General features: G+C 48.9%; 1 protein-coding gene across 1 annotated transcript; it reads right to left on the bottom strand.

The window, feature by feature from the left end:
* Positions 1 to 5,360: 5,360 nt before the first annotated feature.
* Positions 5,361 to 10,627, bottom strand: TPGS1 (tubulin polyglutamylase complex subunit 1). The gene is made up of 2 exons (XM_072601722.1): positions 10,191 to 10,627; positions 5,361 to 6,535 (listed from the first exon to the last, which is right to left on the bottom strand). The coding sequence occupies exons 1-2, from the start codon at positions 10,610 to 10,612 to the stop codon at positions 6,007 to 6,009; spliced, it is 951 nt and encodes a 316-aa protein (XP_072457823.1). The 5' UTR covers positions 10,613 to 10,627; the 3' UTR covers positions 5,361 to 6,006.
* Positions 10,628 to 11,780: the final 1,153 nt, after the last annotated feature.

The following is an 11,780-nucleotide window of genomic DNA, read 5'->3' as shown; positions in this document are numbered from 1 at the left end:
AGATCAGATAGGAAGTAAATAGTACAGTTGAGATTTGAACATAGGTCCTCTAATTCTAATGGGTGCCTAGGGGGTGCCATAGTGCTTAGAACATAGAGGATAGAATCAGGAAGACTCTTCTTCAAGAGTTCAAATCTAGCCTCAGTCACTTATTAGCTGGGTGACCCTGGGCAAATCACTTAACCCTGTTTGCCTCAGTTTCCTCATATGTAAAATGAGCTGGGGAAGGAAATGGCAAACCACTCTAGTATCTCTGCCAAGGAAATCCCAAATGGGGTCATGAAGAATCAGACATAGCTGATCAATAACCTTTAACTCTAAATTTGGTGCTCTTTTCACTACCCAAGACTTTGCCTCTATAAAAGAAGAGGTCAAAGAATTGGAAAATGCCTATATTTTTCAGGAGACGTGTCAGAACCTCTACCAAAGAAGACAGAGAAGGAGTGGGCAGAGAGGTAGAAGGATAGCCATTAAAGTATTACATTATAGAAACCAAGTGAGGAGATGCCCTATACAAAGAGGTATTGATTAGCAGTGTCAAATGTTGCAGAGACATCAAAGAGTATGAGGGTTGATAACAATACCTTGGATTTGGTGAGTGCAGCAATGGCGACTTTTCAGAACATACCTTGGGTCCAGTAATAACAGCGGAAACCATATTGTCAAAGCTTGAAGAGTGAGTGGTGGTGAGACCATTGACCTGAGAAGCTTAGTGGTCAAAGGAAGGCATGAGATGGGACTGCATAGCAGGGTCCCTCTTTGACTGTCTCCCACATATATGCCCTGGCATACTCATAAATGCAAGGTCACCCCCACATCCAAAGTACTGAACAAAAGACTCCCTGGCCAAACTAGCTCGCTCAGCTCCTGATGCCTTGTACAGAGAAAGTATTAGTGGGAATTCTGTAGAGCTATGCCTATAGGTGAAGCTAAAAACTCTGGCACTGAGGACTATCATGAAAGATTCATGTAATGGGGACATAAGAATGTGCCCTTTAAAGATGACAAAAGATAGGCAGTGTTGATGGAATGCACACCTATATGTTGTCAGTGAGAGTTTGAATTGGACCATCTGTTCTGGAAATCAATTTGGAATTATGTGAAGAAACTGACCAGAGATTTTACTCTTAGGCATATACCCCAAGGAGGTAATAGCACAAAGAAAGACCCTACATACCAAGGAGGGCAGCTAGGTGGCACAGTGAGTACAGCACCTGTCCTGGAGTCAGGATAGACCTGAGTTCAAATCCAGACTCAGATACTTACTAGCAGTATGACCCTTAGCAAATCACTTCACCCTGTTGTCTAAGTTTCTTTATCTGTCTAATAAGCTGGAGAAGGAAATAGCAAACCTTTCCATTATCTCTACCTAGAAAAACCCAAAAGGAGTCATGAAGAGACTGACACTGAAAAATGACTGTACAGCTTATACTAGGGAGGAGGGGAAGGGAACAACAGTTATTAAGAACCTACTATGTGCCAGGAATCATGCTAAGTGCTTTTACAAATATCATCTCGTTTGATCCTCACAACAACCCTGCAAAGTAGGTGATATTATCTCCATTTTACAGTTGAGGAAACTGAGGCAAAAGTTAAGTGGTTTGCCCAGGGTCATGTAGTAAGTATCTGAGGACATTGTTGAACCAAAGTCTTCCAAACTCCAGGCCCAGCACCCTGTGCCTGTACACTAACATAGTTATAGTATCACTTTTTGTGGCAGCAAAGATTTGGAAACCAAGATGCCCATCAGTTGGAGAATGGCTAAACAAATCTATAGTACACTATTGTAATGGAATAGATATGAGTATGGAGAAGCATCAGAAGATTTATATGAAGTGATGCAGAAGAGAGTATGCAGAAACAGGAATGCAGACGCAGGACTACCACAATATAAAGTGAAAACTCATTGCCTCAAAATTGTAATGACCAAGCTTGACCCCAAAGAGGAGATATGACAAAACTGCAGGTAATATCAGCCTTTTTTTGCTATGTTGCTTAGTTTTGAGGAACTTTTTTTCTCTAAAAAAATATATCATATAAGAAAGCTCTCAAGTGACAGGAGGAGGAATGAAATGGAGGTGATGTAAAAGCAAAAGATCAATAAAAATTATTCTTAAAAAATTCCCTTTTTGAAGTAAAAGACTTCAAACGTGATAGAAATGTATGTTATCTCTCTATACTCTCTCACTTGATGGCTTCATCAGTTCTCATGGGTTTAATTCTCATCTTCATATTGATGACCCCTGTGTTTAGATATCCAGGCCTATTTTCTCTTCTGAGCTTTAGTCCCACTTGGCCAACTCCCGATTGAAGGAGTTCTTCATCTTTTTTTTTTTTTTTGTGCCTTAGAAGCCTCAGGCAGTCTGGTGAAGCCTATGTACCCCTTCTCAAAATATTTTTAATACAGTATATATTAACATAGTATTTAATTTAAATATAATATTTAATAATATATTAATATAGTATTTTCCCCAATTTTATGTTGAAGCAAGAATAATATTTTTAAATGCATAAAATTAAATACCGAGGATTACAAAGAAACAATTATATTGAAATCGTTATTGAAATGTTTAAAAAAAAACCCCAGCCTTCATCTTATTTCCAACTAGACGTAACATAGACATGTTACAACTGCCTCTCTTCCCCACCTCCCTGTTGCTGCCAGCACCTTCCCCTTCCCCATGTTTATAACACTGGCCTCACCTTCCACTCCTCACTCTCCCTCACCCAGTATTTTCATTCAGTCTCCAGATCTTACTGTTCCTACGTCTACAGCATTTCCCGCTTCCGACCATTACCCTGGTTCAGGTCATCTTTGTCTCTCCCCTAGACCTTTACAACAGCCTCCTCACTGGTCTCCCAGCCTCAGGTCTCCCCATGCTCCATCCAACTGCCAACATGATTTTCCCAAAGCCTGGGTCTGACCGTCACCCTTCTACTCAGTAAACTTTAATGTTTCCCTAATTGCTTTAGGATTAACTCTGAAGCCCATTGTTTGGCGTTTAAAATCCTTCACCACCTAGCCTCAACTCCCTTTTCCAGCTTTGTCATGCCCTACTCCTTTTCACAAATTCTGCAGAACGGTCAATCTCACCTCCCACACTGAGGACTTCATGTCCTTTTTCCATGACATTGTATTGCCTCCAACCTCTGTCTGGCAAGCATTCCTTCCTTACCTCTGACCCTCAGAACCCTTTCTTTGCTTCAAGATTCGGCTTAGACACAACCCTGTGTGTGTAGCCTTTCTTGATTCTTCCCTCCACTCTCACAATTATTATTTTTGTGTGTGTTTATTGTTTATATGTATCTAAATACATGCTGTCTCCCCTGATTGATAAAATGTAAAAACTTCTTGGGGGCAAGGACTGTTTGATTTTTGTATCTGCATCCTTAGTGCCTGGCACACAGTGGGACTTAATGCTTCCAGATGAACTGCCACAACACTCACTCAAAGGGGATCCTTGAGCTCTTTCGCTGATGGAGACATTCCTTCTACACATATATACCTGTGGAATTCCATTTTAATGGAATTATTTTACTCCTCCTTATATTTTGTTAGGTCATTTCAGTTGTATCCGACTCTTTTTGACCCCATTTGGGTTTTTCTTAGCAGGGATGCTGGAATGGTTTGCCATTTCCTTCTGTAGCTCATTTTACAGATGAGGAAACTGAGGCAAAAAGAGTTAAGTGATTTGTCCAGGGTCACATAGCTAGTGTCAACTCAGGTCAGATTTGAACTCAGGAAGATGAGTCTTCCTCACTCTAGGACAGGTGCTCTATCTACTATGCCATCTAGTTGCTTTTTCTTGAGGCTTTTCCTTACTTTTTCTATTGGCTGTGCTCCTGAGTTTCTTAGAAAATCCTTCTTGTCTCTGTCTCTTAATCCTAAAGGGATGATAAAGCTGGATAGGGAACAGCCCTGGCATGGAGGGGTAGGCCCCCAAGCTCAGGGACTCCAGCCCAGGGCCTTGAGTAAGATGAAGGTCAGGGCAGGCATCCCAACCAAGAGTCGGACAATCTTTGCTGTTGACCTCTGACCTATGCTACTATTCACCAGCAAACATCAAAGATGGAGCCTTTGCGTCCCACAAAAATGGCCTTGATTACGGTGCTCAGAAAACCACCTTCCTTGCTTTGTGTGGAGTGGGAGGACCAGGGCTGGGGGACACTAACAGTTTGGTTAGCTTTGAAGAGCCATTCTGGGTCACAAGAGTCGGCTTACTGGGGAGGCAGGAAGGTGTATTTGGAAACAGGGTTGACATAAAAACAAAAGAAACCAAAGATTCTCTGTGAAAGCTGTGTCCCTCATTTGGAGTAGCCCTGTAGTGAGCTGTGTCTAGTCTGTCCCCAGACCTGGCCGGTTGTGACTATCCTTCAGACAGCCCCATTTGGATGGAGGCATTTTGTGCTGGGTCCTTCTGTCCCTCCCCAGTGTGACTGCTGGTTTATCGAATGGCAGCAGGAGTGAGAAATGGGTATAAGAAGCTGGTCCGACCCCAGGTCGTTAGCTCACAACACCCACTACGGACTGTTAGGCTAGAAGGGGTGGCAAGATTGCTGGAGCTTGTTTTGTTTTGAAGGATGGGGCACAACTAAGCTTGTGCTCTCACTGGAGAGGAAGGAAGGGAACGTGCCAGAGTGGGCATCCTTCATAAAAGCAGGGTCCTGGAAGAGGCAGGATCAACTGGGATCTCAGGAATAGGTGGAGGCTTTAGCCTTGGCTAGAAATATCCCTCCTTTGTAGACAGGAAGGATGGGGATAGAGGGAGAAAACTGCTGAGACATGGAGGCAGAGACCAGGGAGCTTCCAGCTGCTGCTGGATGGGAGGTGAGGTCACTGGCTGAGTGTGTGTGTGTGAGTAAGGTAGGGTGGGGCATGAGGGTAGAGGTCTGTGGTAGCTATGGTAGGGTGGGGGCCAGGCAAGCCCCAGGACTGAAGTCCCAGCAAAGGTCAAACATGAATTTGTAGTGGATATATCGGCACCATTTCATGGCTTTCTCCAGCAGCTGAGGGGTTAGGAGTGGGAAGGGCTGGTAGACACCTGACTCTAGACCCCACTTGCTCTTGGCTTCCAAGTATGAGCCTTGAACACAGATGTCTGAGGAGGAGGAGGGAGACGAATAAGGCTTGTGGTCTGGACCCCTTTCCCCTTTCACCTAGTCTCAAAGATCCAAGTCAACATTTCTCATCCTTCAGGCCAAGGCATGGAGTTCCAGGAATTACTGGTCTGATGAAAGGCCCTGCCTGGGCTGAGTGAAGTCTTCTTAAGGAAGAGAGATGCTTCTGTCCCAACCAGGGAAGCTGACGCTGAGAGTGGGCAGGACAAAGCTTCCCTGACTCATCCACAGAGACAGTGGTGGACAGAGGTTGTAAACAATTTTATTAGAGTGAAGATGGAGGCTTGGGATGGATGGGAACCTCAGGCTAAGGAACAGAGAGGGTGCCAGTGGCAGGCGGGGGAAAGCCCCAGGTGGACAGCTGGGGAGAATGGGGCTTCAATGTTGACCTAGATGGAGACAGGGGCAGAGTGGGGAGCTCTATTTCCCAATTTCAGCCCAGGACTTGAGCCTTCTCTCCTGTGGGAAACCACCTGGATTCTGATTCTCAGTAGGGGGAGAGGCTTTTTGGGGGCTAGAGAGAGGGTGCTGATCTTGCCAAGGCTGGTCCACAAGGAGCAGTGACACTGAATAAGCTTGGGCTGAGAAAGAGCTGGTCTTTAGTCTGTCAGGTTCCCTGGCACTTCCAACATGCCATGGCACTTTCCTTTCGGGAGAACCTGAGCAGTCTGAGCTGCCAGCAGCCCAGGCCCTATCCCTTCCTCCTAGGAATTCCCAAGTCAGCCAGGTGGCCTTTCCAGCAGGGGTGCAGGGAAGGGAACGAGGTATCTGAGGGCAGAGTAGAATCATAGGCAGAGGAAAGGTGGGGTAGCCTTGCCCTTTGATCCCCACTATCCCAACCCATATCTTGGGCCAGGTTGATCCCTGAAAGGTTTGGCAGCTTTGGGGTTAGCCCACAGGCCTGACCTTGGCAATAAACAGGGTAGCAGCTTTCTCCAGGAACTCATCCCTCAGCATGGCCGAGTTGGGCTTACGGCCCAGTAGGGCCCGGTCCATGGCCAGGGCAAGGCAGTCGGGGCCCAGCTGAGAGCCGGCTTCGAGGTATCGGCTGGGGGCTTCAAAATCACCAGCCAAGAGGGCCCCCTCCAGGGTGTCCAGCACCGCCTGGCACACCCGGCGGTCAGCCTGGCCTGAGTCATCCAGGACTTCGTAGAGGGCATCTGCCCGGGCCACAAACTCCAGAAGCACAAAACAGGTGAGCATGCCATAGCGGAAGATGTCAAAGGGGACAGCCTCATGGTCCCGGCACTGGATCTTCCTCAGGAGGGGGGACACAATCTCCTCAGGGGCCTCCCCATCTCTGCAGATGCGCTTCAGCAGCTCGCTGTAAGTGCGCCCGTCAAGGCCTGGCCTCTTCTTCCGGCCGCTGGCACTCAGGCACTCATAGGCCACGCTGACGTTGTTGTTGAAGGCGGTCCTGCAGGATGGGGGGGGCAATCAAAGCTTCAGGTGAACTGTGTGTGACACGTTTCCTCCTGCCTCCCCTGTCCCTCAGCACCAGGACCTCCCTGGACTGTTTGTCTAGTCCAGCCCATCTACCCCTTCCTCCCGGGAGCTGCTGCTGACCAGTCCCAGCCACCTGCATGCGCTTCCTCCAAGTGCCCATGGCCCCTTCTCAGCATTCAGCAGAGCTCCTCTTGTGCCAGTATGTTTTTTTTTTTTTTAATGTCATGGTATGGCATGTCCTCTCTCCCCTTCAGGTCTGAGGACTCCTCCAGTTCAGGGTTGGGGAATGTCTGTTCCGATGGCAGCGCCCAGAGCGCAGGGCCTCTGGCCACCCTCTAAACTCACCCAACCCACAGCACTGGGACAGGTTTTTTGACCAGGAAGCTCACAATCCACCAGACAGATGGACTCTTTGTATTTGCCCCTAGAGGATTCCTTTCCCCTCATGGTCTTCTATGGTTTGGCTAAGCCACCCCAGTGTGGGGAAGCCAGGAAGAGGCTGGTGGTGGCCAGTGAAGGTGTGGCCCACTACACCTATACCTGCCTCTCTGACATCCACCTCCGCCATATTTCCATGCCTATTTTCTAGAGTTCCTTTGGACCATGGAGAGGCTGAGGACTCCCTGCCATGAGATTTTCTTTCCTCACAAAAGGCCTAGAGGGTAGGATTAATAATGGGACTGGTTCATGGAGCTGAAAGCAGGTAGGAGAAAAGATGGAATCACAAAGTAACAGGTTAGAAGAGACCTCTAAATATATGAATCCCCTTTTTTAACCTCAATGACACTTTCATTTAAAACCTTATTTTTACTGCTATCTTTCCTCCTCCCTGTTTCTCTATTCAGAGATCTCATCTCTTCCCAGTTTTATTCACCTGCCCTTCCCCTGGGCAGGCCATGCGTAAGTCTATATTTCGTTATCAGCTTTTCCCTGCATGGGCATGGTCCCACTTCTCCACCTGAACAAACAGGCTCAGAAGTGAACTAACCCGGGAGCACAGGTTCAGAGGTGGAAAGGACCAGGGAAGTTATCCAGAGGGAATCCCAAGAACTGAAGTGACTTATAAGATCACCTAGGTACTTACATGACAGAAACAGGACTTGAACCCTCAGCCTTTGAGTCCAGACTGGCTGCCTTTTCCTCCATCCCCAAACCTGGCATCCCCAAAACATCTGGTTTTTGTCAAGGGCACCAGCATTGGTTCAGAGTATTTCAATAAGCTGATCAAGCATCGACACTTAGCACTTCTACCACCACATTTCCTTCTTCCATCCCTTTCTTTACTTGGGGGACACTAGTCTAGCTCAACCTTGCAACATCTAGTATTTGGACAAATACAGCCTCGTCTCTCTCCTCTTCAAGCCATAAGGCAGCTGCCAAAGTAATTTTCCTCAGGTATGGGTTTGACGACCACTCTGCCTATGGCTCCCTACTGCCGAGAGGATAAAATCTAAACTCTCCAATCTAGCATCCCAAGCCCTTTGGAATTGAGCTCCAGATGATCCTTCCATTGTTAATTCACATGACTAACCCCGCCCCCCCCCCCCCCCAATCCCCCAGTCAACTGGACCTGGGCCACTGGCTGTTCTTAGAACTTGGCTGTCCAGCTCCTGGGTTTCTGCTCCGGCTAGACACTGTACAGTTCTTTCTAATCCATGCCTTGCGGAACACCTTAGCTTTCTCTAAGGCTCACCTCTCTCCCCAGTGCCCCCACCACCACCAACACTCTCCTCAGCCCTCTGACAATCTTAGCCCTTTTACTTAAGTACTTTGATTTCTCCTTGGCCCTCTGCATTCCTTATGTTACACTGATCTCTGGTAATGTCCTATCCCAGCTCTGCAACACCCTCCCTCCTCCTCCAAGTACAGTGCAAGCCCCCTGAAGTCAAGGATTGGGTCATTTTGTTTCTGCACACTCCTTTGCATAGCATATATAGGATAGTTTGCTGGGAAGGGACCTTAGTTCAAAGCCCTGAGGCCCAGAAAAGGGAGCAGGTTTTCTCAAGGTCACACAGGCAAGTCAGGGACAGAGCTGAGATTGGAACTGAGGTCTGTGCCTCTTGGTCCATTCTGCGACTTCAAACCTGATGTCTGACACCCCTTCTATGTGCTGATGTGGCCTCAGGGGTGTGGGAGAGAGTGGTATCTGTGACAATATTCTCTGCTGCCCTTCCTCTTCTGCCCATGCCCTAAAGCAGGGTCAGGGAATGTGGGAAGGGAAGGAGAATAAGCTAGCCTAAGCCCCATTGCCCTGGCACAATGAGAGGAGGGGGCTGGGCCTGTAGGCCACAAAAAGGCTGGTGAACTGTTCTCTGGAGAACTGGGAGAGAATCCAGGAGGACCTGTCCCTATCTGACCCAGTATCTGCTCCTCCCTCCTAGCCAGGCTTTGTTTCTGTCTTTAAAGCCAGTTTAAAGGGATTTGTCATCTGCCAGATTATTGGAAGATGAATGAGGTAAGGGTGTAAAGCTGTTCCAGAACACAAAACAGTGATGATTAGACCATAAAATAATAAAAAGGTAACAATAAAAACTGGGACTTGCACATGGTTTCCTCCTGAATACAAAATTATACTCCTGGCATTTTAGGGGCAAACCACTCTTGGAAATGAGGTTACAGAGGCCTGGTATTCACAGTCTGTTTGTTATTGGGGAGAGCTGAACAAGGGCCAACGTAGTCTAAGAGAATGAACCCTAAACAAGGAGTAAGGAGACCTGGTTTTTCATTCCAGCCCTGCCACAAAGTGGCTGTGTGACAGTGGGGTGTGGGAATCAGGAGGAAAGGTAGAATCACAGAATTATAAGACAGGAACGGAGTGGGAACCATAACATCTAATCTCTCACAAAAAGGTGTCATGAGAATACAAAGCAGCCTGGTTCTTTAGGCAGTGGGAGGAGGAACCTGGGTTTAAAATCAGACCCTGCTACCCAGGCACATCCCACTCAAATTCTCTAGGCCTGAATTTGTAAAATCTGCAAAATGAGAGAACTGGACTAGATGGTCTGTAAGGTCCTTTCCAGGTCTAAATTTATGATTTTACAGATGGAGAAACTAAGACCCAAGGAGGACAAGTGATTTGGGCAAATCTAATTACCCCTACTATATAAAGGAGAAAACTGAGTCCTGGAGTGGTGAAATGAATTGCTCAAACTAGAGCTAGGGCTAGTCTCCATGGGTCCCCCACCTTCTACACTCACTACCCAATCTTCAAAGGTCCTTTTTTTGGGGCTGTTCGGTAACGTGAGACCCTCTCTGGACCTCCCCTGTAAAATGGAAGGTTTAGACTAAGACAGACTTGTAAGGTCCCTCTCAGTTCTGATATCCTATGTCCTAGGTTCCAAGCTTCGCCTGGGAGTCAAAGAGCTGGGATCAGTTTCAGGTCCCACTGAACATTTGGTCTCCACATCTTGGCAAGGGAAGACTACAAAGCCCAACATGCAGCGCGCCGCCCACACCCGAAGGGGGAAGTAGAAAGAAAGGTGTGCGTATGTCTATGTCAGAGACTACGATTCCCAGCATGGCCCGCGACGCACGAAGGACGCTGGGACTTGTAGTCTACGAAGACTGCGGCCCAGCCGCTCTGTGGGTCCCTAGGTCGGTTTGCCCACCCGGCCCGGCCCTCGCACCTCTGGGAGTGGTGAGCCAGGCGCAGGTGCCACAGGGCGCGGCCGATGCGCTGCTGCTGCAGGAGAAGCAGGCCCGGGGGCTCCCCGGCGCCGCCGTTGGCCGGCGAGCGCAGGCCCAGGTTGTCGAAGTAGTGCGCCAGGAAGGGGAGCGGCTCGTCAGGTCGCGCCTCCAGCACCTTGAGCAGCGCCGCGCGGAGCATGGCCGTCACCCCGGCCTGCCGCAGAAACTCCTCCTCGCTTTCGGTTGCCAGGCCCCGTGCCGGGCTCGCCCGCCGAGCCTCCGAAGTCCCCGCCACCGGCGCCGTGGGCCGCCGCTTCTCCGCCATCTTCCCTGCGGGCCGACCAGGGGCCGGAAGCGCCACCATCTTGGCACGGGGCGGTGCAGGAAGCGGTGCGCCAGCCATGTTGGCTGCTGGCGGCATCGCCGTCGCCAGTGCTTTGGGTGCAAAGGTGGGTTACAAAGAGCTTGGACGTTAATGAAGAGACGCTGCTTCTTACTGAAATCCTCTCCAGAGTGCCAGGGCCCCCAGGATGACCTTTGTCAGACGCTAGCCTGGCCTCCCTATAGGTTTGCTGGGGAAAGCTGTTCCTGATATGACGCCGTTGCCACTCCATCTTGAGTGTGGGCAGAGGGCCCGCCCCTTAGCAACGGTGGCCCCGGTTGCCAGGGACGCGGCTCAGCGTGCTGCACCTCCTACTTCGGATGCCCAGCTTTGCGGCCGGCCTGGAAGGCTGGTTTTTGTATGAATATGATTATGATTATTTTTCGTTTGTTTTTAACATCTGCTCAGCTTCCTTCTTGTCCGAGGCTGGGACACGACTGTTCTGGAAGACAGAACCCAAAGGCCTGTCCTGGAGTCCAAGAGGGGAATTGATGGGGAAGCAGCTGGTATCTGTAGGGATTTTGTGTCTCTCTACCCCCCATCCCTCCCTCTCACCCCACCAGGTCCAGACAAGAGTCTCTGCTTTCTGGTAGTGTCAGCTCCAGAAGCTGGACATAATCTCTGCCTCAGGGAGCCTTAGATGTGACTGGGAGACCGCCCCTACCTTTAGGGAGAATCCTTGCCCCTCAGCAGCTCTAGCTTTGAGATGGGAGGGGAAGAGCCCTTTTCCAAGGAAGTCCCTGGTATGTGGGGTAGACTTGGTATCTGCCTTGTGAGAGCCCCACTTGTGGGAGAGAGACAGCCCTTGCCCTTGGGGAGCCCCAGGTCTGAGGGGGATGCCCTGTCTGCGAGTATAAGAAAAGGGACACACAGGCAAACACTGAAGAAAACTTTTAGGGCAACTTCTCAGCAAATATTAATGACTGCTGTGCCAGGTATGAGGCTCTGAAAGAATGAAAAAAGCAATAAGTGTTTACTATGTGCCAAACTCTGAGAATACAAATACAAATTCTAAGGCAATCCCTGCTGTGAGGAGGAGCTCACATGCCAAGGAGAGGCAGTGGTGGTCAGGAAAGGACATCTTTATTTGGAAAGTTACAAGGATGGTGATGGCCTGGACTAGTGAGATGGTCAGGGAGAAAAGTGAATCCTGGCTGGAATCAGTCCTAGATGGAATGGGAGCCTGAGAAAATCACCAGTCATTGCC

This window comes from Notamacropus eugenii, chromosome 4, assembly GCF_028372415.1.
Source record: "Notamacropus eugenii isolate mMacEug1 chromosome 4, mMacEug1.pri_v2, whole genome shotgun sequence".
NCBI lineage: Eukaryota > Metazoa > Chordata > Mammalia > Diprotodontia > Macropodidae > Notamacropus > Notamacropus eugenii.
This window is presented reverse-complemented; position numbering and strand designations above follow the sequence as displayed.